General features: G+C 46.8%; 1 protein-coding gene and 1 long non-coding RNA gene across 16 annotated transcripts in view; one reads left to right on the top strand and one right to left on the bottom strand.

Moving 5' to 3' along the window:
- The window catches only part of AAK1 (AP2 associated kinase 1), an 85,471-nt gene that overhangs the window by 47,629 nt on the left and 11,242 nt on the right, over positions 1-26,600 (top strand). The window contains exons 14-22 of one of the 15 annotated variants that reach the window (XM_037371427.1): positions 877-1,106; positions 1,753-1,910; positions 2,292-2,408; positions 4,238-4,333; positions 15,308-15,409; positions 17,112-17,213; positions 17,956-18,066; positions 21,522-21,626; positions 23,198-24,977. In XM_037371427.1, the coding sequence (XP_037227324.1) occupies positions 877-1,106; positions 1,753-1,910; positions 2,292-2,408; positions 4,238-4,333; positions 15,308-15,409; positions 17,112-17,213; positions 17,956-18,066; positions 21,522-21,626; positions 23,198-23,292 (1,116 nt within the window). In that variant the 3' untranslated portion in view covers positions 23,293-24,977. The other 14 variants (XM_037371428.1, XM_037371415.1, XM_037371417.1 and 11 more) reach the window with 14 other exon arrangements.
- Positions 5,450-10,132, bottom strand: LOC119140277. The gene is made up of 2 exons (XR_005101576.1): positions 8,678-10,132; positions 5,450-8,090 (listed from the first exon to the last, which is right to left on the bottom strand). It is a non-coding gene; the product is annotated as an uncharacterized LOC119140277 (long non-coding RNA).

Genomic DNA, 26,600 nt, shown 5'->3' on the forward strand with positions numbered 1-26,600 from the left:
CCCAGGTGCTGGAGGTGACGTGCAGACTTTCTGGTCTTCGTGTTCTAGTTTTCCTACTTTAAATCCAACCGTGATACCTCCCTGAAAGCCAGATTTTGATAAATCACATAATGGGAAGTGATGCTCTTGTTTATCGCTACAAGACAGTATTTCAAGTATTTACAAGTTTGTGAATTTAACACTGAGGTAATGGAAAAATAAGATCAGTGTGAGGAAACTCCTTGAAGTTTCCAAAGGGTTTGTAGCTGGGCTGCCTTGACTTACACCTAAACCAAAGGTGCCTGTTTTTCTCCTCCAGATTTCAATGACAAATGTCGTTCCTGTGTTACTTGTGGGTGGTTTTTTGGTTGTTTTTTTTTTTTTTTTTTTTTTGAGAAAGCTAAGAAAACTTCTTGCGCAAGATTTCTGCAGAAGACCTGTGCTCCTTTAGAGACCTGACCCCAATCACACATTATCTGCTGGAAGAAGCGCTGCTGTTCACCTTAACCCCCACTCCTTGTGTTCCTATGACATGACTCCTGCACGCTACCATCTGATTCCTTTTTTCACCTCTGCCCTGGATCTCAGCCTCTTTACTCGTGAACAAATTTCTGAGACCCGCTAGCCTTTAACGACAAGCGCTAATAGAGGCTTTTCCTCCGGAGCTGCGCCATAGAAAGGGGAGGAGGTCTCTGCTCGTGCAGTTCTAGTAATCCTCAAATACTACAGATCAGCGAATTCCCCTCTGCTCCGGCTGTTCTGTTCGTGTTTTTTTTCCCCTCCAGACTGTCTATCCCCAATCCATGACCTGAAGGTCAGATCCTCCAGCGTGTAGCCGTGTTTTCATCGTGGCTGTTAGTCATGAACAAGGACGTACTGTTTTACTTTCTCTCCTAGATGCAGGCACAAATGAGGCAACAGCAAAAACCTCAAACCACACCCCCCCCAGCAGTGCAAGGTCAGAAGGTGGGCTCTCTCACCCCTCCGTCCTCCCCGAAGACGCAGCGTGCAGGACACAGGAGGATTCTGAGCGACGTGACCCACAGTGCGGTTTTTGGGGTTCCAGCCAGCAAGTCTACTCAGCTCCTGCAGGCAGCTGCTGCCGAAGCCAGTCTCAACAAGTCCAAGTAGGTGGCTTGTCACTCGGTGTCGAAGGGGGTGGAGGGGAGGGGTAGGGGAGGCTTTTCTGAGATCTCCTACGCCAAACTCGGGGATTGAAGGTAGGCAGGAAACTGTGAGGTCTAAATGAGTCTTTGCCTTCCCAAGACCACAGTTTGAGGCTTGGCAGAAAGTTGCTGAAAAACTTCCCCAAGGGTGTAAGCCCTCCTGAATGCTTCTGTGCTCCCCAAAAGCTGAGCAAGTGGGGCCTTCCTCTGTGTTACCAAAAGCTAGTGTCGTTTCAGCTGTTCCACCTGTAGCCCCAGTGCACGCTCCACACCTGCTGCTTGGTATCAGCACTTCCCCAGGAGCACTCGAGCTCACTTTTATAGTGTCTACAGGCAGGAAGCCTCCACGTGGGCATTGCAGAAAAGTATTTCAAATGGTATGCTCTGCGGTGCTTATTTCAATCCCCGACACCAGGATGCTCAACCAAAGGAAGAGCAGATAAGGCTCACTGGTCCCAGGCTTCTGGGCATGCATGTACAGTAAAGTGTGCTGAGAGTTTTAAGTAGGAAGTAATTGTAATGCAGTAGCTTGGACCAGCTCATGGTGCTGGCCAGAGGATTTTGGATGGGTTATTAATGACTGTTTGGTTGGGTTGATCACATCCAGATCTGCTTCCACCACACCCTCGGGTTCCCCAAGGACCTCACAGCAGAATGTCTATAACCCGCCCGATGTCTCCACGTGGAATCCGTTTGATGATGATAACTTCTCCAAACTCACAGCTGAGGAGCTGCTGAACAAGGACTTTGCAAAGCTAGGTGACGGTAGGTTCATGGACGTGGCCTGCTCTCAAATTGGAAGATGGCATGCAACGATGCTGCTTTCGGTCAGATGCTCCTGGGGTGCTCTCCTATGTGCCCATAAGAGCTAAATTCTTCCAGTTGCCCTTCTCAGTCCCTGTCCTCTTTGCTGAGCAATTGCGATTAAATGAGCATGATCCTCAAAGGGAGAGGTACAAACCGCTTTTAAAGCGGCCTCGATCGGTTTGTCGTAGAAGCTACAGCTTATAACTTGCAGACGAAGCAGAGTTTGATTTGCAGCAAGGGGCTTAAGGCACATCCTGAAATAGTGTCGTAAAAAATCTAGGTAAGCAACCTGCCCTCAGAATGGAAGTTCTTCCACTAAATCTGCGTCTGGCATTTCAGGGAAAGCTCCAGAAAAGATGGGCAGTTCCACAGAGAACTTGATTCCGGGTTTCCAGCCGGCTTCATCTGCAACCCAGGCAGATGCATTTGGTGGCCCTTCCTTCACTGCTGGATCAGGTGAGTTTGTGAGTATGTCCTACAGGGCCGTGCCCAAACAGCACTGCAGAAAAACGGCAACTCTTTGTCGTAGCCTCTTTGAAAGGAAAGTAAAACTGATACAAATTGAGCTGGGCTTTTGGTACTGAGAACTGTAGGGATAGGGTGGGTGCTTTGGTAAAGAAGGGAAGGCAGGAACGGCACATGTGCTCGTCACAGTTGGGTAGTGGAGACAGGAGGTCTGTAGGCAGAGGTGAGGCTTTTGGTGAGGGAAGAAACTGAGCAAGCCCCTTAAGTTCACGAGGAAGCTGCTTAGCATGTTGAAGTTCCATGTGGCTCACGATTAGAAGTAAAATACATAGTGTGCGGTAAGGGAATTGGACTTGGGAGAACTTGGTCAGGGAAGCTGGAGGAGATTTCTGGCCTGCAGTTGTTAGGCTGTGTGAAGGAGAGGAGCAGGGATGACGATGTCTGCACTGCAGAAGGAGGAGAACAGCAGAGCAGGAGTGAGCAGGCAAAATCCTCAGAGGAGTGCACAGTTTGTCTCATCATTGACAGTTCAATGGTGAAGGCAAGAAGTTTTGCACTGGCTGTGCTGCGTGGGTCCAGAGGCCAGGAGTCCTTGGCTGGTCAGAGGAGCTTTTCCACAGAGGCCTCTGCGTGTGCGACCTTGTCTGGTGTCTCCTGTGGTACTTGGGTACCAAGGTTTTGTTATGAGCAGCCCCTTTTAGGCCAAAAAAACCTGCGGTGAGTGCTGCTGCTTGTTTGTAGCTCTTCAGCATCAGTTTTCACCGAAAGCAGCGAAGACCTGCCAAGCACGGTGTTGAAAATACTGCCTCTGGGAGCCCCGACGTGCAGGTCCTCCTCTCCCCATCTCCTGCAGCCTTTGTTACTGGTGGCAAATGCAACCGACGCTTCCCCACAGCAGCGTGCCGACCCTCGGTGAGAGGAGTCCTGGGAAGAGACTGAAGGATCCTTTGTGGGGCAAGAAGTGACAAATCCATTCACGCTTATTTCTATTTATCAAAAGGAGATTTAGAGGAGCTTGTTGCTGAGCTTGGTATTGTTGGCTCTTACCTGAGAATTAAGGAGTTGAAGTCCATGACGCAAGAGTGCTCTAGGGGGTTGCTTTCTGAGTTTCTCTAGCTGTTCAGTGCCCTGTGAGGAGCTTACGATATTCCATCAGCCTTTGTGGAGTGATGTTGAGTAGCAGCAGCTCCAGGTTCAGCTGCAGGGTACCTTCTGCAGAGCCTGAGAAGCACCTGCGCGTGTTCTGGGCTTTCTGGATGCTGTAGCGTGTTCAGTTCTTTTAGTAGTTGTCTTTAAAATGTGCCCCTTGGCTCTCCTGCCCCGTGGTTCGGCATAGGAAGGTGTCTTGGAAATTCTTTTGGTGCTGGCACTGGGCTGGGCGCTTCTAGTCCTTTTCTTTTTCTTTCCTTGTGGACAGGAGCCTGTCTAAGCCTGTCTGATGCAAGATGCTGCATCTCTTGTTTCAGACAGAGGCCCGACGTGGGGGGGCTAGCCTGCTGCTTGTCCTTTGTTAAGGCATTTCACCTTCTGTGCCACTGTAAAGCGAGATAATAGCACTTCCCTTTCAAAGGATGTTTTGAGATCTGTGGGTTAAATTGTGTTGGAGAGCTACATGGTAATAGTTGTTTGGTTTTAGTTTTTTTTTTTTTTTTTTTTCCCACACACTTGCACCATAACTTGTTCTGAGTGTGTGTTGCTCTTGTCAGGCCGTAGCCTGGACTCTGTAATACTAAGCTCTGTCTGAGCTGACGTTTTTGCGCGATGCTTTCTGCTTGTCTCTTCTCTGTTTCACTCTGCTTTTTTCTCTTCCTGGTTACCAGCTGAAAAAACGAAAGACATTCTGAGTTTGGACACTAGCCCTCCTCTTCTGACTGTGCCTGATCCCTTCATTCCGCTCCCGTTATCCGACACGCCAGGTAACTGGAACCGAGTTTATGGAGGGGGGCAGATTGTTGTTTGTTTCTGTACTCTCAATCCCCTGGTTCTGTTTCCGGGCACACCTGAAGTCCTGGGCCTCAGTCCATGGTGCTGGGTGCTGACAAGCTCTGCTGAGCTCAGTGGTAGTGTGATGTGTGGAGCTTTCTGCCCTTGGATATCTGTGTGGTGGCGGGAGCGGTGCTGAGCACAAGAGCCCTTCGTTTCCACGGCAGACCCTAGGGTTATCACACTGTTTCTATTGCCAGCAATGTCGGTGTCTTTTTAAAGGCTCAGTATTCAAAGCCAAAAATAATCACTGGGTAATTACCTGTTCCGATATAAGCCATTTTCAAATTGGCCTCCAACTTTGAAATTGTAGCTTTTATTATTGTTCCTCTTTCTTTCCCGTTAAGAGTCAGTGTTTCTTTGGCTTCCAAGGTCTCTTGCAAATGCGTGCTTCACGTGAAGCCTGAGTTAAGATGTAACCTTTTCTGATTTGGCAAAATTTTCTAGTGCAGCTGGTAGCTATTTCCATTTACTTTGCAGCACTGCTTAAAAGTCTTTCCTGCGTGCACATTTCAGCAGCCAGCACTTTTTAGCACGATATTATGTAAGCACTTAGGAGCTTATTTGCAAATTGGTGGGATTTGGAATGTGGGAATGTCTTTTATCTTGGAGTTTCTCTAAGCTTTCTGGTGAATATGTGCGGTGGGCCTTCTTGTCAGCTAGCCCCAGAGGACGAGTGCTTGTTACAGCTCTCACCCTTGTCCTTAGCTCAAGCTGTGGATCACTGGTGTGTTGGCAGTAGAGGACCCAAGCTTCAAAATGATGTGCTTGCAGAGATGGCATCTCTCCGTGGGAAATTAAGCAGTTTGGGGTGGGGCAGTGGGGAAGTCTGCGTTTCTCCATAACGTGGAACTTGCTTCCTTCTGGTTGATGCTCAAAAAATGAGAAACGTGTTTTGGTTCAAAAGGGATTTTAATCATAAATGCTGCAGTTCAAGAAAAGAAGCAGAACTTCCAGACTTTCTCCCCCATGTGAGTGCCAAGAGGTGACCTGCCCAGCTATAATTTGAAAAGAACCTACAGAAGACAGATGACTGCATGTTTTTTTTTTCCTCCTCCCCTGAATGCTATTGCAAGTGTTGGCTTTACTGACTTGAAGCCTGTCAGCCCAGACTACGAAGTAATTATCTGCCAGCACGCTCAACGCATGCAGTTGCGCACCAGGACGGTTGTTTTCCTTATTGCCTGTTGCATTTTGAAATGGCACGACTGTGTGAAGCAGCCTTAGCTGCCGGAGCTCTGAAATTCTTTGTGGTAGAGAAACCACTGCAGAGAAACTGCCTTTCAACCCTGCCCTCGGGTGTAAATGATCAGAGCAGCAGTTGTCTGCAGTTCTCGTGGTGCCAGGTTGCTTGTCCCACAAACCTGTCCCTGAGCGGTTGTGTATCTTTGCAGGCAGGTGCTAATCTCTCTGCCTGCCTGTACCTGGTCCTGTTGAGTTCTGTGGGTCTCCTTCCATGAGGGCAAAGCAGGGGGCAAGGGCAAGCACGAGATTTGGCTTTGGTGGCTTCCTGCAGGTTCCTGCCAAGATATTCCTAATTATTTTTGTTTTTTCTTTAACAAAAAAACTTGAGGCCGGGAGCCCGTGAATGAAGGAGCAGAGCCACGGACTTACCCTTAGCTTTGAAAACTGAGAGGGGTTGTCGCTGCTTGTAAATCCAACAGAAAAAGATAAGAATCCTGGATTTGGACTCAGGTTTTCAATCTGTGTGTCTGTCACGCAGAAATGTCGTCTTTGTTCTTTGCATTACCTGTGCAGCAACATCCCTGCAGCAAGCACAGAGGTCTTGGACAAGAGGGATGTGCTGCCTTGTGTGGCAAAGGCTTTCTTCGCGGTGTGCCCCTTGGGTCGGCAGAGCTGGGATTGACCCCAGCCTCTCATACATCATCATCTCCAGTTGCACGTCTCCAAGCTGCAGAAGCACAAAACTTCTGAATTTCTTTGAATGCGTGCTAAATACTTGCTTTATTTGGAAGATTTTTGTTTCTGAGAAAACCTTGATAGTGAATCTCTTTCCTTTGAAAACATTTTACATCTGTCTTTTTATAGACTGGGAGCGTGCAGAGCCTTACCCCTTGGTTGTACAAGAGCGGTGTTGTTCAGAAAGGCTTTCACTACAGGCATAAGTGAGGCTTTTATTTGGTATTTTCCCTGTTTGTCATACAGAGCCAGTTCTGTCAGCTTTCTGCGCTCTGAACCTGTGACAGCTGACGGTCTGGCTGGGAGCTCAGTTTTGTTTTTTGGGCTTTTTTTGTTTGTTTTTTGGGTTGGTTTTTGGTGGTGTGTGGTTTTTTTTGGTTTTTTTTTGCTTAAGCTGCAACCTTGCTCCCTTTGCTGGCACCCGAGGGTGCAGGTGGCATCACTTGAACGCTGGCCAGAGACCGACCTCCTTGGGCTTTCCCACCTTTCCTCTGTATGCTCGGAAGGACAGATGAACCTTTCTGTCACAGATTCCTGAGAAGCAACTAAATGATGCTTAACACGTGACAAATAGCCATAGTGTGCATCCCCAGGCAGCCGAAACGTGTTCAGATGGAGGAAGCGCGCTGCTGGCGGGGCTACAGCCGACAGATGTGACTTGGAGTGTGAGTGCTCGCTTGTAGGTTTAGCCAGATGACACTTGTAGACGTGGTGTAGTCAGTGAAGACAAACGGACAGCGGGATCTAGCAGGCTGGCCTGTTTGTGTGGATCACGGCGCTGGAGGTGTGCGATACCCTAGAGGAGGCTGGTTTTCCTTTGCTGTGGGTAACAAGCTTCCCAGTAAGTATTTCTAGAGGAGAGGTAACGTAGCACCCTACAGAAGGCAGAAATACCAGCTCAGGGTAATGATCGAGGGCAAGTTGAATGGTTTTCAGTCTATTCCTCCTTCTCCAATGAGTAACGGCTGCAATTCTTAATGGAATTGTAACTAGTAAGAGGAGCTGGTAAGAGGTATGTAAAAATATGGCAAAACATCTGTTAAAATAAGGGAGAATGAAATATTCATGCTGAAAACATTTTTTTTTTTTTTCCTTATGCATGTGCAGGAAAGTGAGCCAAGTTCTTTTTAATAAGCTTATTGTAGGCTTCACTGCTGATTAATCATAATGGGGTATTTGACCAGAATGGCAATTTTTCTGCTGTGTGTGGCTACTTGATGTCTATCAGTATGAATTTAGCTCATACAAACGAGCATGGGAGGCGAAATTTTGCACAAGGTATTCTGGACACCTGAATTTCAGCTGAGTTACATAGCATCAAGATGGATCTTTTCCTTTGTCCTTGAGGCTCCACTCCGTGAGTAGTCCCAATTCTAGGGTTTTTAAACCTGCTTTAAGAAGTATTTAATGAGAGGTTTGGCCCTCACCACGTGAATACTTCTGCTTTAGCCCCTGTCCCTTATTAACTACTGAAATTTAAATGCTTACGTGCTGTGTTGGCGCAGTTACCCGCACTCTTCAGTCATCTGTTAGTTTCAGGAAAGGTTTTAGCTATGTCCTTTTTACTCTAGAAACGTCTGCTCAGATAAACAAGTTTTGGAGGAGTGGGTGGGCCCAGTGAAATGCCCTGTGAGATAGGAAAGGAGTATCCCTGGTGCTGTTTGTTGGCTTGGGCTGGGAGGGGGTGTCTGCTGCTCGCTCTGGTTGCAGATCAGCGTTCTTCCCCCAGGTGCCCTGTGCTGCTGGCAGTCCTGGCTTATTCTCCACTCTCTGCAGAAGAGGAGAGAGAGAAGAGGTGGTGGGTGTGGGTCCTTGGCAGCAGAGCAAGCGAGGAGAAGTTGTTGAGCAGCAGGACTAGGTGTGAGCGCTGAGTAAAAGCAGCTCTGCTCCTCCCTGCTACTGGATGGAGGAGAAACTCCCCCGTGCTGCGGAACGCGCCGCGCCGATTCCTGTGCGGGCTGAGCTGTGTGCGCAGGGTTGGTGGTACTGGCGGCCTCTGCATCAGTACCGAGCGCGATCCCGCCTTTGCGTGGGGTCAGTCGTCTTTTTTTACACCTCTGCCAAAGAGAAGGCATCATTCTTTCTTTGCAAAATTTACAAGACCGTTTACCCCGCGCAATAATTCAGCATACTGGTACTGGCTGCAGCTGAGAGGCAAATGTGGCTTCAGAGGAGTTGATTTGTTTGAAGAGCAGCAACACCAAGCGGCCTCTGCAGCGTTGTCTTACCCGTAACGGAAAGGGAGACAGAAATTCCGTGCCCGGCACAGCTAAGTAAACACACAGGTATAGCGGGGGGTGGAAGCACAGGGCCGAGAAAGCACGCCCGTGCCACCCGGGCACGCGCTGGACACTCACCTTTGACAAAAAGGGAAACAGCGTTGCTTATTCACGAGCCATTGTCCTGTTGGAGTTCTCCAAAGCTTTTCAATAGCACTTTAAGAATGACTTTTGCCTTTTCATTTCCCTCAAGTACTCACGGACTTGCATGTTTTTACTCACCCCAGAGGATGCTTGTCGGGGCTAAGGAAGCAGATGTTTTGCAGTGCAATTTCAAAACAAAGCGTGGCCACACCCTTGCCATGTTTCTGGAGCTAGCTATCAAAAATGTGTGGCCCTGATAACCATTCCTGCTCGAAACATAATTGGCTTCAGAAATAGGGGGTTTAAGCAAAACTCTATTTTTCTCATTGTGTTCTAACGTGTGACCTGCGGACTGGGCTGCTCTGCAGGGTGCCAAAGCGGCGCTGCGAGCTGGGGGTGTGTTTCAGGCTATCGCAGCGTTTGAAGAACTGGAAGTGGGAAGGAATGGTGAAGGCTTGAGGTCAGACTGCTGAAGCTGGCAGTTTCTCACACCTGGGAGCATGAACTCGGGCTCAAACCATTGACATCCTTGTTGAAACACACAAGTTCACCTGCTTTAACAGGGCCACTATTACTACTGTAGGAGGACTTCTTTATTTTTGTGGCACAAAATGCTTGAAGTGTTTTCCATCGGCATAACTCTCTCTATCCCAGGCCCATAAATTCTAAGATAACTGTACGCCCACCTGTGTCAGGGTGTTGATAACAACCGTAAGAGAAAACCTCTATTTCTAATAATAACTTACATTTCTGCCAAGAGGGCACACTGAGATAAAGTAATTGCAGACAGGTGCAAACACATATTGATGCGTGCTGATGATCTGAGTTTACATCTTGAGCTGGGAAGATGCAACAGGGGAACTACTCATCTACTAACTTGAATTAGTTGCTGTATTTTTAATTGAGGGTGCAATCTAGTGTGGTGATGCTTGGGAGCAGCAAAGCCAATGGGCCCCAGGGATCCCAACTAAATGAATGTCAGTAGTAGCTAGTGCTGTTTCTGTCTGGGCTTTGAGTTTGATTCAGAGGGGTAGTATTTTTACAAATATTTGAGATCTTGAAAGTTAAACTAAAATTGTTTGATTTTGATCTCTTAAGGAGCCACTGTTAAATGTTGTTCTACTATTTCTATGGTGTTTAAAGACGTGTGTTTAAAGTCCGTATTTAAAGCATACCAATTCCATTTTTCCCCCCTTTGTCTCTCTACTTGTGCTATATAAGAAACAATTCCATTTCACAGAAACTCCATTAGGAAAATTAAAGTCCAGTGCCTTCCTTTTGATTACTCAAAGTCTTCTGTTGCTGAATAAAGTGCAGGGTTTCCTTCAATCTTTAATACGTGGTTAATCAATAGGCAGAAATCTTTCTGGGTGACTAATCTATACCTGCTTTGGTAATTTGCCCTCCCACTCGCAGCACAGTTGACTTGGCAGGATTTTTACAACTTTGTCTTTCTTTCTCAGTTGACATCCGAAGAAAAGAACTCTGCTGTGTGCTCTATTGAATTGTCTGTCTTTTTGCTATTCCTCCGCGGTACACGAGTGAGTAATGTTCTTACTGTGTGCGGTGCCTGGCTGGTGGACTTTTTTGGCTTTGAGATGTTGCATTTTGATTGTTCAGTGTGTTACCAACTTATGATGGATTTTTGCCCTCTGTTCCCCTTTTTAACTTGCAAGTTTCTCAGGAATCTTTTTTCTTTCTAATAGCCTGCTCTAACTAAAAACCCATTTTCCTCCCTCGTACCTTCATTTATATTTTTTTTCATAACTCTATTCCGTCTTAAAATGCTTTCTGCCTATACTGTGTGGCTTAACGGCTATATTGCCAAGTATAAATGCAGCATGCCAACTTAGTCTTTGGTAGCGGTGGTGGTGCAGATGCAAAGTCTGTGCAAATTGACTGATGGTAAATCTCAGAAATCAGTTTTGTGCATGTGTTAGAAATGAAGGGATCTGAAGGAAAAGGTCAGTTTTCTCACTGGATTGCCCCAAAGCTGTGCTGCTCAACCTACGCATGGGGATTGAACTTGCTTGCTTGTCCCGTGGTATATAAATCCGTAGTTAATTCTGCTGATGCTAAATGGCATTACCTCCTTCTGATGTTCGTGCGATCAGAGGAAAGGCTCTTGCTTTCATTCCCAGAGGAAGCGGTTTGGTTTTCCAGTCTCCGAAGCTGCTAGCATCTGCCGTTTGGGGCTGCCTCGGAGAGCTGTCAGCTCTGTAGGCTCCTGCTTTGCCTTTTCTGCAGCCTGTTTGGCTTACTCTGACTACGATAGGAAACAGTAATTTCTTCTTGTGAGGAGCGGGCAACTTTAAGAATATGAAACGTTCATCTAAAGGCTGCAGTGTGCAGCTGGGCTTCGGCTCTGGAAAGGGTTGATAGCGCACTTCTTACACACACACACAAACCCACACACGCCCACGTGCTTTTTAGCTTAGACACCTTCTTAAGACTTGTTAATGAATCTTGCTTACTCAGCGAGCATCCTTACTAGCTGATGCAACACCATAGCAAACCTGCTGCCATCCTGTCAGGACTGGAACTGGACAAAGTAGAGAACTGGACAGCAAACGAAGCAGCATTGGTGAGATCAGTCCCGAGCCCAAACCAAGCTGACTTCCCCTGAGACCTGGGAAGCGTCTGGCAGGTTTTCCCTAGGCTGCCTGGGGAAGGGGATGCCTCCAAGAGGCAACCTCGTGTGGGAGCACAGGTATGGATTTAGAACACACATTTCCCAGCTGGAGCTTGTTAAAAGCCCTTCCCGAGAGCCCTTCAGGAGCTGTAGGATATAAAATACCTTTGTATTGGGCTACATGTTCTTAACATTGTTTATCCTTGGGCTTGTTTATGTGCCTGCATATGGGTAATGTGGATACCTCTACTGGTTTTGGGGCAGAAGGACATCTGATGCCATAAAATCCTGAATCTAACTGCGTCGTGATTAATACAGAATGTGTTTTGTCCTGTCTCGCTGCAGCCTGAGCTCTACACATGCACGAAATTAATTGCAATGGGCCCTGGAACTGCAACATAGATGAAGTTTTCTCTTCGTTTATTTCTTGTTCTGTTGCTGTTTGCTCCATAACTGATAGTCTTTGCCATTGGGACCACTTCTAAAGCGCAGCTTGTGATTGTGTGCCCGCATGGCCTGGAGAGTCACGAGAAACAGGTCCTGTAGTGGCAAAACACCTCTCTTGGCTTCCCTCCAGTAGATCTTTGCTAGGGGGATGGCAGCCGGGTGTTCTAGAGAAGTCCAGAGGCCAGGCTGCAGCCTTCGTCTCTTCCTGCAAAGGGCAGATAGGTGCTGCGTGCCCTGTCGGAGGAGTCTGTTCTGCAGTTGATCACTTTCTGTGTACGTGCCTTGGAACTGTTCTGTTCGTACGGATAACACGAGGGACATGAGCTATCCCAGCTTTCCCTGTTCTTGCACTGCTGCATTTCTTACTTATTTAAATTATTGAGCATCGCTGCCTCCTCACCATCTCAACCATGACTTTGCTTGCAGGTGAAGCAGCTTTTCTCTTTGAAATTAAAATTAAACTTCTGCTAGAGAATTCCCTCGGTAGCAGGACCCAAAATACAGTTTGGTATCGCGAGTGTTTTTATGTTCTAGGTTTGCGTGCAGTCAAACTGCAGCTGCCTAACGTTCGTGTGCAGGGAGACAGTGTAGCATGCAGAAGATACCTTCTTGAGTTCCTGCTTCGATGAGTGGAGCTGTGGTGAAGCAGAGGCTTAAGAGCTGGGTTTATTTGCCACTGCAAAGGCGTGTAGTGTGCTGGACTTGAATGTTTGGTGTGGGCTCATGAGAACTTCCGCTAACATACGTGTCTTTAGCTGATACGCTTATTAAAAAAAAAAAAAAAAAGAGGCCAAACCGACCCCTGCAGAGAAGGTATTCCTGGTTACTAACACAGAACCACGGATTGCGCTGGACCTTCGCTAACTTTTTCCTTTGCTCCTAGTTGACCGTGAATTTCCCCTCCGCTCTAGAGTGACCGCTGTTCCTTATCTCTTATTCCCACAGGTTAGTACAAGGTGCAACACAAAACAGAAACAGAATGAACTGCTAGGCCTCGAAACGGGCTGAGGCATCTGGGTTTTGTTGCCTTTGGTATCTCCTTTCCCGTTCATCCCAACACCTTCTTGTTCTTGTTGAACTTCTCGGCCTCACTCGAAAGGGAATAAAAGTTCCTTCTAATCCTGCGCTAAGGGGCGCAGGGGCTGCCTGTGCCAGCGCTGGCAGGTCAGCACCAGCAGTGAAGGAAGCCGGAAAGGCGATCGCGTGAGACAAGTAACAGAATAAGACCAAGAACCACTGACAGTCTAAAGCTTTGCATAAAACTGGTCGAACCCCAGGGGACGGGAGGGAAAACTGACGCGTAGGGTGAAACCCACGGTGTTTAGTCTCGTAATTTCTGGAGGTTTAAAAAAGCGTGGCTGAGCTCAATAGGCAACTTCCTAGTACCTGAGCAAGGGGCAGTTCCACTGCGTTAAATGGAAATCTGCAGGAATGAAAAAGGAGGAAACCAGAAAGGTAAGGGTGAAGAATGGGGACTTCAAGGAGCAAGACGCTTGGAAATGGGGTCGTAAGAGGAGTGATTACTGGACGTACAGGGGTTTGAAGAGAGAGGTTGATGCAAACGTCTTGAAGAGCTGGGCAGTGGCAGAGGGGCCGCCTCTAAGTCTGCGTTGAAACGAGGGTCTTGGCCCGAGTCCCTAGAAGGGGACCACGTTCGCGGTGTACGTACAACACGTACAAACCTGTCTCGGAGCAGGAGCCAAACCCAGTCTGAAACCGCCCAACTCGGAGGCAATCCGTAACTTCTCCCACAGTCGCCCTGTGCCTTGCTATCGGGATTAAGTGATTGGAAACGCTGTTGGAGTCGGCTGCACCCTGGCAGACACCGGTTACCTCGTTGCTTCCCTCAGGGAAAAGGAACTGAGCATGTTCCCTGTCGTCTTGTCCCCAAGTCTCTCTCCTGTGCTGCGGTTTTCCCAGTGTACTATAATCACTTCCATCCTTCTTAGCTCCCTTTTGATGACATTAACACATCTTTTTTTGTTGTTGTTGTTGCCAAGCCCCTGCTCCCGGCCTCTCTGTTCATCCAAGGAAAAAGCCCCTCTTTGTGCTGCCGAGGAGGATGCCTCTGCGCTTGGGGTGCATTTTCTTTGGCAAATCCGACTTTAAAATTGGGTATTCCTCACAGGGGTGGGAAGGTTTGATGTATGTTCAAGGCTGCAGTTCAGCAGGTTTTTCCTTCCAGCTGACCTTCTTCAGGCCTTTAATGTTAAAGCAGCTGCCCCTTGGGTTGGTTTCTAGGCTCCCTTCCCCTCCTGGTTGCTTTTAGTGTGTTGGCTTGTGAAGTTTTTCACGGGGAGTAGAATTTGTCCTGCTTTGAATAAGCAGTTCCAAAGCTGCTAGGCTATTTTATTATTTATATGGAGCAATAAAAAAAAGATGGATTTTATTACCGTATATGTAACAGTGCAATTTAAGCTTTTCTTTGGCTTTCTCAGCATGTGAGTCTTTTTTACAGCAGTGTTCCGGAGCCTGTGCTTTTGTGCAGTTATGAGCACGTTTACTTTGGATAATAAATAATAACACCAGCCTTTGAACTCAAAACGTAAAATACAGATGTAAAAAATTTTGTAAATATATAGCTGTGGCAGGGCCGCAGCTCATTCTAATGTTAGGTTATAAACGCAGCTGTTTGAACGGTTTGTCCGTGTGGAGGAAATTTTGTCAGTGCTGTTCTGTCAAATGCGATTACTTCCAGGAAATCCTGGAAATGTTCTTTATCTTCTGTGAAGAAACCCTTGTGAAAGCTAAATAATTAAGGTCATCGTTGAAAACCCGGTTACTATGATTGTGAAATCGCTCATCCCCCAGATCGATAATGGAGATGAACGTTTTGCCCAGGCTATCTAAATTTCTTTGTGTGAAGGATAATGGGAACCACAGGAGTTGTACTGCTGAGAATGACATGTCTGATTTGAAACCTGATAGTTGAAATAATTAATTGGTAACTAGACAGCTGTTTAACCCAAGGGCAAGTTCTGATGTCTGGCACTGTGGTGTCTCGGTGATTTCTGTTTCCGCTTAAGCTCTTAAGCGCTGTAACCATTCCGTTCTTGGGCAAATGAGTAGGTGGTGTGTACCTAGCTCTAGCATCCTGAGCTTCTGGTCACCTCTTCTGCTTCTTGTCATGATACAAAGACTAACAAATACAAAGACCTCCCCAGCACAGGAAGGTGAGGGGGGAAGAACTGAAGGTTTTATTTATTTAATTTGCCTTTCAGTGGGTCACGTTAAGCTTTTGTGCTTTGGGTAGGAGTGAAGGGCCTGTGTGCTGTGTTACAGTGGCTCCTCGGGGAGAGCAGCGTGCAGTGGGTGAGGGTGTCCTCAGTTGTCTCAGATGACCGTGAACAGCTGCCCCCCAGTATGTCTAAGTGAAGTGTTACTCGCACAGAAAACCGTCAGGCTCAGAAGAGATCTGCACACGCTGGACTATGAGCCAGTGAACTGGGCACCTGATTAATGTTGTCTCTCTTTTTTTTTTTTTTTTTCCCCTTGCTTTTTTTTTTCTCTGTTGCTTTCCTTCCTCCTTTTCCTGCTTAACCCAGAAAAACTGATTGAGGGACTCAAATCTCCTGAGACTGCGCTTCTGCTCCCTGATATCCTGCCTCTCGCTGACCCCTTCGGTAGCACGTCAGACGCTGTGAATGGTAAAAAAAAAAAAAAAAAAACCAACAACTTAGGGTGCCTCTTCCCCTCTGTCTCACATGGCATGTCTTGTCCCGCATGATACCTCTGCGTGTTTAATCCCTCCAGGCTCTCAAAACAGCCGCTGATATTGGTGAAACACAATGTGATAGGAGGTTGTGGATTACGCTGAGGCAGACCTGCCTGTTCTCCGTGGGACTAGTGTCTGATCAGCGAAGACTCTGTGTTTGCATTTAAAAATCTGGGCTCGCTGATTAGGCATGATAACGTGGCGTGGTTGCGCCTTGTGTGTTCTTCTGGGCTTGGCAGAAGAAAGCTAATAGTTGACTGAAGCAGAAGGTGCAAAAAATCCCTCCATTTCTGTGAAAGGCTTCGCTGTCAGCGCGACCCAGGCACTGAGCCTGTCTGCCCATCGACCCTCGGCAGGATGGGGAGGACGGCGTTGCCCTTGACCTTGGGGCATATGCTGAGAATAAACATGGTAGGCTGCCCTGAGCCCAGATGCAGCAGGCTCCAGGCGGTGTAAAGATCTTCAGAGTGTTGCAGAACTGTGTTTGGTCTACTTGCCAAATGTATTAAAGACTAATAATTGCAGGCTGCAGTTGGTTGCAATCCGCTGCTTTTGCGGTTTTGGGCCGCAGCCAGGGTCCCCCAGCTAGCTGGTTGCAACCTTGTAGCTTTGAATAGAGAGGTAGGAAATGAGGAAACCTTCGTAGCAAGACTCTTTCTCCCTTTTGCAGTTTTCGGCAGTTGTCTGAATGCTCTTAGATAATGATCCCACAAGTCGCAGGCACAGACACACACTGCTGTGCAAACAGAAATGTTCAATAATCCCTCAAAGCTGACCGGTTCGATCGCCGCTGGTCCTGGCGTTTGACGCGAGTGCGTTGCTGCTGTTTAACTTCTTGGTCATTGCCTTGATGTTGGTCCTTGAGGGAGAGACCCAGACCAGCGTTACACCTGGCTGGTGTGACCGTGCCAGTTACCTTCCATGCCTCTCCCCCTCCCAGTTATGGCTTCTATAAAACCAAATCTTTCTTTCCAGCCTTTGTAAAAATCTCCTTTTTGTATCCATAAATGGACGTCAGGATCGGACGATACTGGGGACTGGCGTTTTCAGTAGGGCGCTGAGTTCCAAAACTTGATCACCCCTCCGTAGGGTCCGCAGTCTTTGCTCCACTGGGCGCTCCAAATGGAAAAAAAAGGTCCCACGTCTTGGCTTTTTACAGGCTGAAGTGGGAACGTGCTAAGGGCTCTGCGGCAGGTATTTTAATGATTTGTTGCTTCTCATGCAAGGGGACTCCTTAAAGGTCAGTGTGTTCCTTTTGCTGGAAGAGGATCTTGCAAAAACTTGTAGTTGTTTGCCCAGCCCCAGGCCGTCTGCTTAGCTGCAGGGCGGGCGTTATTACCTTCCCACCCTCTGGCTATTTCAAATTGGGCTTGCCCAAATTAAAATAAATAAAACCAACCCGACAGAAAAGCCTCAAACACAACAAACACTTAACGTGTTACGGTCTTCCCTCACGGAAGTCTGACTTCAGCCCCTCATTGCTGCCAGTATTAAAGGGTCTGTCATGCAGCAGACACGCGTTAAAGGGTCACTAAAGGATTCAGACAGCTGCCGCCTTCGTTCCTACTTACACTGTGTCTTGCAAACTAACCTCTGGCTTCTCCTCTGCTCTGGTGTTTCGCACATTTGGAAAGGAAAACCTGAGGTAGCTGTTGAGAGTCTCATACCGGGCCTCGAGGCTCCGTTGCCCCAACGCCTTGTGTCACAGACCGAGTCGGTTGCCTCCAACAGAACAGGTTGGTGCGGCGGGAGGGTGCTGGGGGGCAGGGGCGCGTCGTACCGGCGCGGGCTGTGTAAGTCCGAAAGCGCTGTCCGCTTCAGCATGAGCATCTGCTTTTCCCACCAGTGTAAACTGGGCTTGCTTGTGTGTCTTGTGAGTGCGTGCTGCATGGTTCCTTGAAGGTCACTGTTGCTTGTCTCCTGGCAAAGAAGGGTACGGTGTTCCCTCAGCCCACCCTTACAGATCCGTAGGGGCCGGAGTGTCGCTCCGATGAAGTGCTTCTGGAATCTGCAGCAGTCACTGGCTTGTCTGTTCCATTGGGGCACGGTAGTAAACAATTCCTGTCCCTTTCTGACTGCAGAGGCCTTGGTCTGGCCAATTCTGCAGCAGATAGACTGGTCCTCTTTTCAGAGGTCTCTTGTGGAACAGGCAGAGACTCCCTGGAAATCTCTCCCCGCACTCCCCTTCTCTGCCCCTGCTTTAACCTGTCACTCGTGTGGGTTTTCGTGGTGTTGCTCAGCGTTGGAGGGCAGTTAGCCCCGGAGGATGCTAAACGTGTTGCTGAGGGTGTTGGGAATCCCTCTGCCCTCGCTGCAGATGTTTTCCATCACCAAACCCGGTAGGTTTTGTGCTGGCTTTGCACCAGAGCTGTGTCTGTACACCGAGCGGACGGGAACGGGAACGTGAGAATGTGAGTTAACAGTGTTTGTGTCCTGTTTAATGCTTCCTCGCGCCTTTGGATGCTAACCTGGACTCAGACTCTCTCACTGGGGAAGACTCTCTGCTTGACTGTTCCCTGCTTTCTAATCCTGCCGCTGACCTCTTGGATGAGTTTGCTCCCGTAGCTTTCGCAGCTCAGCCTCACAAAGGTAAATGTCCCTTTGCCTCTAACACCCCATCCGTCCTGGAACGTGGTCTGTAGCTGTCGTGAAGTGAAGGTGATACCAGTTAACACAAGCAGATGCTCTCACCTGTCTGCTGGAGGTGGTTGGTTGGGGTTTTTTTTTTGTTGTTGTTGTTTTTGTTCCCCACCCCCCAAGTCATTGTTTTGGGTTTTTCTTCCAAGCTGGTGAAACTTGGAATCTACATTGAAGTACTAAGGTAAAAATATATAGATAAAAGTATTCGGCTGGACTGTAAAGACAAGGTTTGTCAAGACGGGTGGCATCTTCCATGAAGCAGGGGCACAGCAGAAGGGAGAGGGCTTTTGTGTGCAACCCTTCCGCAGGTTTGTAAGTGAACACGCTCCAGTTTTGCTTTTTGCACGTGGGATTTAACACCTGATTTTATGCTGCATTATTGACTCCGGAAGGGAGCCTGATAATTGTCCAGACCGGTGTCACAGGCTTTGGAAACAAAAAGAATTTCATTTTTTTTTTTTTTTTGGTTTGTTAAGAGTTAGCGTCCAAGGCATGTGACAGCTCTTTCAGATCTAGAGAATGTTTTACTCTTCAGAGGTTATCAGGAGAAGGTTCTTGAGTCAAACTGCAGTGTCACAACAAATAGGAATGAAAGTCTCTAAGTGCAATATCCAACTGGAAAATGGAACAGTTTCATAGTAACACAAAAAAGCGGAGCTGAAGAAAAGCAGAGCGTGTGTGGTAACTCCTCCGAGCTGCAGATCAGCCCTGGCAGTACATCAGTAGTGGAGCTTGAGCGGAATTGTGGAAACACTCTTTGGGGACCGGAGTTCTGTTCTCTTTCCGTTGAGTAGAGCACCCTGGGGAGCTGGCTCCTAACTGAGGTGGCTCCCCTCCCCCCGCCCTCCCCCGCCAGGGTGCAGAGCATCCCACTGAAACCCGGGCCCTCTCCGTGCGGTGTGGCTGGAGCAGCGGCACCGCGGTAGTTTGAAGAGCTGTGGGCTGGAGTGCAACTTGCACGGTGTGGGCTGACGTGGTTGTGACTGGCAGCAATGTCCCCTGGCAGCAATGCCAGGTGTTAGCGGGTGACTCGCACGAGCAAAGGTTGCAGTGAGTATCGGGTAGCGCCCGCCCACCCAGGTGGGAGCGAAGACCAGAACTTCTGTGCTATTTGCCGCTGTGAAAAGCGAGGCCCAGGGCACAAACCCGAACTACTGGGTGCCCCTTGACGGTGGGTTTTGCTTAGCTTATTTGGTAAGTATCCCTATAGCAACAGAAAACGGTCTGTCCTCAGAGGAATCGCAGTAAAAACAGTCTGGAATCAATTTTTACACTTGATGGCACCTCAAAATGAGTTTGTGTTTTTCATAGAGCTTTTGGGTTTAAACAAGCAGTTGTTCTAATTGCTCGCTGCTATAATACAGTTCCATGCCACTTTATTTTGAGTAAATGGCTTGAAATGTGTGTCGAGCAGTTATTACTCCATGTCTGGAACATAGCAAAGCCAAAACATTATCGGTGTGACTTAATGAGAAAATGAATTAACAGACTCCTGCATGACTTCTCCCAGGCTGCCCTGCTGTTCCCTCTGGGATGAGAACGGCTCGCATTTGATGAGGAAAGTGAGACTTCTCTTAGCAGCAGGGAGGAGAAAAATATTAAAATCTTCCCAAACTCATTTATGGCTTGTTTTCAGACACTGCTTTTACAGCTCTGGGTGCGGTCACTAACTGTACATCTGTCTCAATCTTTTTTTTTTTTTTTGTTTATCCTGGCTTTGGTGATGTAAAGCACCTTTGGGGCAGATGCTGCTGTCCGTGGGTATAATCAGCCTGTGGAACTGCAGCGCCGCAAGTTAGCGGTGGGACCAAGGGAATGAAAAAGCAGCCGTGGTCTGAGCATGGAATGATGCTCCAGCCATGCCATAGCATCCTTTCACTTGTCCTTTGCTTTTTTCTGGCCTCTGAATTTTTGCTCAGCCTTCAAATTGGCATTTGCCGAATACAGCACCAAGCTGCACGTGTGCGAGAGGGGAGAATTTTTCTGCTTGTGGTGATAGATAGTCACCGAGGTGAGCTCAAAAGCTTTTAAAGGAGTTTTGCCTGAGTAGGGAGACTTGCCAGCCTTTCCCTCCTCCTAGGAAAGATAGTCCACAAGTGGGCAGTGCTCCTTCAGGAGCTTCTTGTCCAGCGGACTTCAGAGCCATGAGCAATTGCACGTGTAACTGAAGTGAAATGGAAATAGGATGCCTGCAAAGGCTCCCAGGTAGGTTGAGAAGAGCCACAAACAGGTAACTCCAGATGCAGAATGATGATGAGATGAGACTTTCCATTAATCTGTGTCTTTGATGCTTTGCAGGCTGGTCTCTGATAAAATTTGTGGGTGTGTTTTTCTGGGTCTGATCCTCCAGAGGACACTGTATTTCCACAAGTGGTTTCTTGCATCATCTCACCCCAAACGTGTTAGCTTATTTGTCATCTTTAGGTAAAGCGCTTTTGTTCTTGGTAGGAGTCAAACAGGAACGTTCCTGTTCCTTGGAAACCATCGACTTGTACGTGTCCTTGCTGGCTTTCAGAAATGTGGCCTAGCTTTTGGACCATATTTCTGGTCCAGCTTTTGGACCAGCTTTTAGAAGGTATTTTAGGTGTCCGAAGTAACAAGTGTAGTGATGCACAGCGAGTATGAAAGTCTCTAAAGGGACGTAATTGCCTGATAAGGCAGATAGATGTCTCCTCTACTGGGGAGATTGTTGAAAGTGCCTCCTGCCAGGTGTCTAACTGTGGCTGACGTGGTTTGAAATCAATGGACTTCTGTGCCAGAACTGCTCTAGGGACCTTTAAAAAAAAAAAATCATCTCTCTCAGTATCTAGTTATGTCTTCAGGCATCAAAACACCTTGGAAATCTGACTTCATACTGCACTTTTTCCTTTATTGCTCTGGGTGAAAGCTCAGGGGTTTTGTCTCACGCAGATGACTGGAATTTCTTCTGTGGTTTTTTTGGTTTTTTCCCCAGCCCTTTTCTTCTCCCTGTGCATGAGAGCTGGTAGCGGGAGAGCCAGATTGCGCTCTTAAACTGTACTAATATCTGACAGCCACTGGACGATGGCAAGGAATACCTCTGGTCCTCGGGAGCTTAAGCTGCAGGCTTTTACCACGGCTTTGAACTACACCAGTTGTTAAGCCTTCAGATCGGCTGAATTTTATTTTGGTTCTCATGACTTGGCTTGCTTTTTGGTTTGTTTTGGTTGGTTTTTTTTCCCCTCTCCACTTCTGTATTTAATTGGCTCTCTTACTTACCTTCTTTTACCAAAGACTTACCAACTTTATTTCACCTTTGAAATGAAACTCCTGTTTCTAAACCCTGTCTCAGAAAACATAAAGATGTTCTAACACTTCTTAGCAATTCTAACCAGCCTTCTCTGCTATCTTTGCTTCTTTACCTCTGTTTCTCCTTTACGCTGCAGAAGATACTAACCTGATATCAGGCTTTGATGCTCCTGAGGGCTCTGAAAAAGTGACAGAAGATGAGTTTGACCCAATTCCAGTGTTGATATCCAAAAATTCACAAGGTAAGCCAGGATGTGGGGGTGAAAAAGGGAAGGAAAAAAAGAAAACAATTAACATAAATTAGTTCTGGGGCAATGGTGCTGCAGCACACGTGAACTAGTTCAAATTGTAAACTGTAAGGTGCTATCACCGTAGTATTTAGTGAGCTTAGTTGTTCTCTGACTTGCATTGGCCTTGAAATTTCTCTAGATTCTCTCTGTTTGTGAGAAGATTGCATGTCCAAAAAGATAATAGAGGCGTGCAAGTATCTTTAGGTCCCGTGAAGAAATTCCTACCAGCCTGCCAGGCAGGGCGCACACATACCTCTGCGTTCCTCGATGTTCCTATTTACTGTTCAAGCCAGTGAAAGAAGGTCCTTCGACTTTTAAGTTAACCTGGCGTGAGGCACAAGAAAGGGAGACTATGATAATCCTTTATAACTCTGAAACTCCTGCTAAAAGAGAGTTTTTTCACTTCTGACTGATGTCTTTCAAAGGTGCTTGTGGGAACTGAGTGTGAGAAGTTTGGTGGACCGGTACCCACGCCCTTTGAAGGGCTTTGAGCAGTCAGAGTCCTTAGGACAGAAACTGGAAAGTGTTTCGTTTTTACAGCGTGCCCGTCACCTAGATCACATCAACGTGATCTTTGCCAACAGTTTCAGCCTTGTTTGGGCTCAGTGTAAGAAGCAGCATTTCATTAAGAGACATAGAATAGTGCTGCGTTTTGTAAGTCTTGCAGGGACAGAAGTAGGCAGCCTTTTGCAGTCTGGTCAGTCAAGTAGGTCTTCTCTCTGCAGTCACGCTGTTGAAAAGTTTTAGTTACAGCTTTTTATACGCTAGCGTAGGTTTAAAGGCATATTCCAGGGCTCCCTTTCGTGTGTTTTTTTTTTTTTTTTCTTTTTGGTTTGGTTTTTCTTATTTCCCTAACTCCCACTTTTGTTCATGGCAGGAATGTGCTGTATGCCTGCTCTGCATCTAATGCTAGCTTTCAAAGACTGATGCTCATTAGTAAAAGTTCTGAGACCTTAGAAAATCTGCTCCTGCTGAAAATGAGAGAAGATTTCTAGCCAAGCTGGGCCAAGATAGCCTACCTTGAGTAAAGAGGAGCATCTTCCCTTCAGTGTCAAAGTACCAGTTCTAGGAAGCCACGTGGTAGCTCCATTCTCCTTGAAGTAGCTGCCAGCTCAGAGGTGCTCTTAAAACAGCAACTAATTTTCAAGATTTAAAACTTAGAATAGTTCTTTTTATAGGTTGTGGGGGCTCTTGTAACTGCTTTATAGTGCCTTTAGTAAGGACAGAATTCTGCAGCTCGGTTGTAAACCTTGGGGAAAAGAAATGGTTTGTAGAGGCTTGTTGGCTGCGGTGATGTTTTCCCGTGCAAGCCTAGCGAGCTGGGGTTGGGGGGTGGGGAGAGGGTGGAAGAGCAAGCAGGGGATGTTGTTGCTATCGTGATGCAAGTAATGAGAAGAGCTTGAGCAAACTTTCTGTTTTGCTTTTGAATTTTTCTTTTCTTTTCTTGCTTGATCTTGAACATCTGAAACTGTCGTGTGTGTGTGTCCTGTTCAATACTGAATTCCTATCTCTCACACTTTCAGGTGGGCATTCTAGAAACAACAGTGGAAGCTCTGAGTCCAGTCTTCCCAACATAGCCAGGTCTTTACTGCTGGTGGATCAGCTCATAGACCTGTAGCAGTGACACAGTAGCAGACGCAGTTTCTGTAACGTACCTAATCCTCCGTTTTCATTTCCAGAAGAGTTACCTTCAGTTGTGGTTCTTTTGGGCTTTTTTTTTTTTCCTCCCCTTTAAAAGAAAAACAAAGCTGCCAACAGGAGACAGTCGCCCACCTTTCTCCCCATCTTCCCATGCCCTGGGAAAGATTCTGTCTCAATTCTCCAGGTAGTCCTCTCTACAGCTGGTAAAAAAACAAAACAAAAACAAACAAACAAAAAAAACCTGTTATGGTTCCGTCTGCACCGTCCTTAGCCACCCCGCTGAGATGTACACATGGCACCGTGGAAAGCCTAACTGTAAATGAATTAGATAATTGTAGCTGATGTATGATCCCTGCGTACAACAGACTCCTTTCGCCTTAGAGTAGTGCGTGAACAACTGTGTTTCAATCTTTGCGTTTGTGTTTTTGGGTTTGGTTTTTGTTTTCTTCCTGTTTTCTGATGACTGGGCAGGAGGAAGGGGCCAGGTGAGCTCGGTAGGGACGTCCCTCTCCTGCAGATCGCGGGTTAGGGCAGCTGATGTTTCCAAATTGCTAGTATATGCTTCAGAGGAGGAGAAGGCACCGAATTCCCCTGAAGCTGTCTGGCCTAGTACCTCTGGTGATGGTGCATATGAAGAGAGTTTTCCGGACTGCCCCCAGCTAATGGTTTGCTGTTTAACAATCCTGCTTGTGAATGAACTGCGCTTCTTTGGGGGAGGGGAGGAAAAAAAAAAAAAACCCTAACAAAAAAAACCCCAGATTGTTAAAGCTGCAAAAATGACCCTAAGTGAAATATAACAAGGTTTTGAACCAAATACATGTGAGTATGGCTGTGACGAGCATTTTGTCGAACTTTTTTGGATGAAAAGGGCATTGCAGCAGCAGCAGATGTATTTTCTGTGACAACTTTTCTGTGTTTGACTGGAGAGAAAGAAAAAAAAAAAAAGAAAATCCCCCCAACCTACTGTAAATTGTGTATGAAACAAATTGTTCTACGGTTGTCTGTCTTATTTTTAATCATGGTTTTAGTCAAGCATCTGGTATCTGTTCTGGGTTCCCCGTTTTCTCTTGTAACTGCATATAGTGCAAACCAGTAAGTATGGAACCATTTGTTTCAGTAGACAAAGATTACCGTGGACTTTACTCCACTTGTTCTTTGTGGAACAAGCATGCACTCGGTTCAGACGGTTTGAAATAAGTGCTGCTACAACTTGATGGGTTTTACCTTTTCTTTTTCCCTTCACATGCTTAGTTTGTCAACTGGCTGGATACGCTAAACTTGTTTTCATTGGCTTATGGTCATGAAGTCCAGAATTTCTATCTTGTATTTGAAAGCTCTTTCTGAACAGAAGGACTCTTCCTCTGTAGTGGAATAATTAATAGCTTACTGCTAACCTTGTGTATGTGTATGTAGCTGTATTAGTAAAAGTGCAGTTTCCCACGTGCGAAAGTATGAACGACTGAAATATGTATGTACTGACCTCTCGCTGAGAAGGAAAGAAATCAAAGTTTGTGACGACTCCTTTCCTATCTCCAGTCTCTCTGCTGTTCCCCTCCCGACACTTAGTTTAACAAATTCTGTAAATAGAACTACCATCGATTGTGTCTGCTCTACATTACTCTTCTTTTAAAACCTACACTTAATAATAAAAGTATTGCTTAAGTGTGTTGTATCATTACATGTGTATACTGCACTTTCCAAGAGAAGCTTTACATGAGAACTATGGAAATGACCTTAGTAAAATTGTGGATAGAACTTTATTATTTTTTTGTTTTATATTCCTAAAGCACAGGCAAGCTGGACTGGAAAACATGAAGACGCTATAGATAGAAAGTTATTGTATAGTCAGATACTGAGATTATATGAAAAGAGAATGGATTTTAAAAAGTAACCATCTACTGTATATTAGAAACAAAGATTTCTGTGAATTAAAGTACTTTTAAAGAATGTTTAAGATTTTAAATCTAATGGCGCTTGTTCAAGGGTTCTGGAAAAAATTATAAATGCACTGGGTTGTTAATAATGCTATTAAATAAGCAGATGTGAATGTTTATTTTATTGCTTTTTCAAGTAGCTATTCATGGATCTGGGTGGGAAATACGATACAATGGAAGCGTACATTTTTAGACACGTCTATTATCTAGACCGCCTTCATCAGAAAATACTCGCCACTTACTTGCGGAATGAATGGAAAATGTGAGGGAGATGAAATGAGCGGGTAATTGGGGATTAATCTCCAAAAAATGTGACTGTCCTATGGGCGTTACGTTCGCGTTGGTATGCTGCTTGGGCGTTGAAAGGGTTTGTGTGAAAGCTGCTGCTCTGAAGGAGGAAATGGAACTTCCAGCCAGTGTCTTCACGGGAGGTGTTTGGTACCCAGTGTTCCCCAAACGGCCTAAGAATGATTCCCTCTATGGCTCGGGCTGGAGGAGAGGCTTCTGTCCCCTTTCAAGGGTTGTAGGGTCAGGTGGTGTTACGTAGCAGTAAAACCTGCAGTCGGCAACATCACAGCGGGGTCCTTCCCCTCTCTGCCCCGGGTGTCATGTCAGGGTGGCAGAGGAGTCTTTCTGCCCTAGGAGGCTGAAGCTCGTAGTAGCGTTCTTGGCTTTTGCTTCTTTTGATAGATACTACAAATGCAACCCCAGCGCGCAGAGCAGTTTTCTTTCAAGTCAAGGTTGTGCTCTGGGTGCCAGGGTAGACTCTGGTTTGGGGCACCAAGGTGTTCAAAGGAATGGTTGGAAGTCAGATGTGGGTTCTGGTTTACTCAGGGGGCTTGGTTTTCCACCTGCCCCCTGCTTTGAGAGTCTTCACAGTTTACCGGGATGAGCACAAGCATCACACCCACAATTCAGAGACCAGCAAATTTATGTGATTTCTGGCAATATCCACCGCGTTGGGAGCATCTGTCCCAAAACTAGGAGGTGCGGCTTCCTGAATTTGGGCTGTCCGAGTCCTTGGCGGGTTCCCTGGGGCTCGGCCGAGTATGAAGGACTTGCACAGTGCCTGCAGCCCCAGCCAGCCTGCTGGAGAAGTCTGAGATGGGTGGAAGAATCTTGGCACTGGTGGCGTTGTGGCGGACCACCTGCGTCCTCTAAGAGCCTGTTCGTCGCAAGCTTGAGTGAATCTCTGTATAGAGCAAAATTATTTATAGAGGGAGCTTCTTGTAAATGAATGATGATGGCATTCTTCAGCTTGAAGGTTTGCAGGATATTGCCCCTAGTGACTTTCTGAAACCACCTTATTTAAAAACTTTCATTGTAATAACAGGTTTTTTAGACTAAATTC

Source organism: Falco rusticolus, chromosome 20 (genome assembly GCF_015220075.1).
Source record: "Falco rusticolus isolate bFalRus1 chromosome 20, bFalRus1.pri, whole genome shotgun sequence".
Lineage (NCBI taxonomy): Eukaryota > Metazoa > Chordata > Aves > Falconiformes > Falconidae > Falco > Falco rusticolus.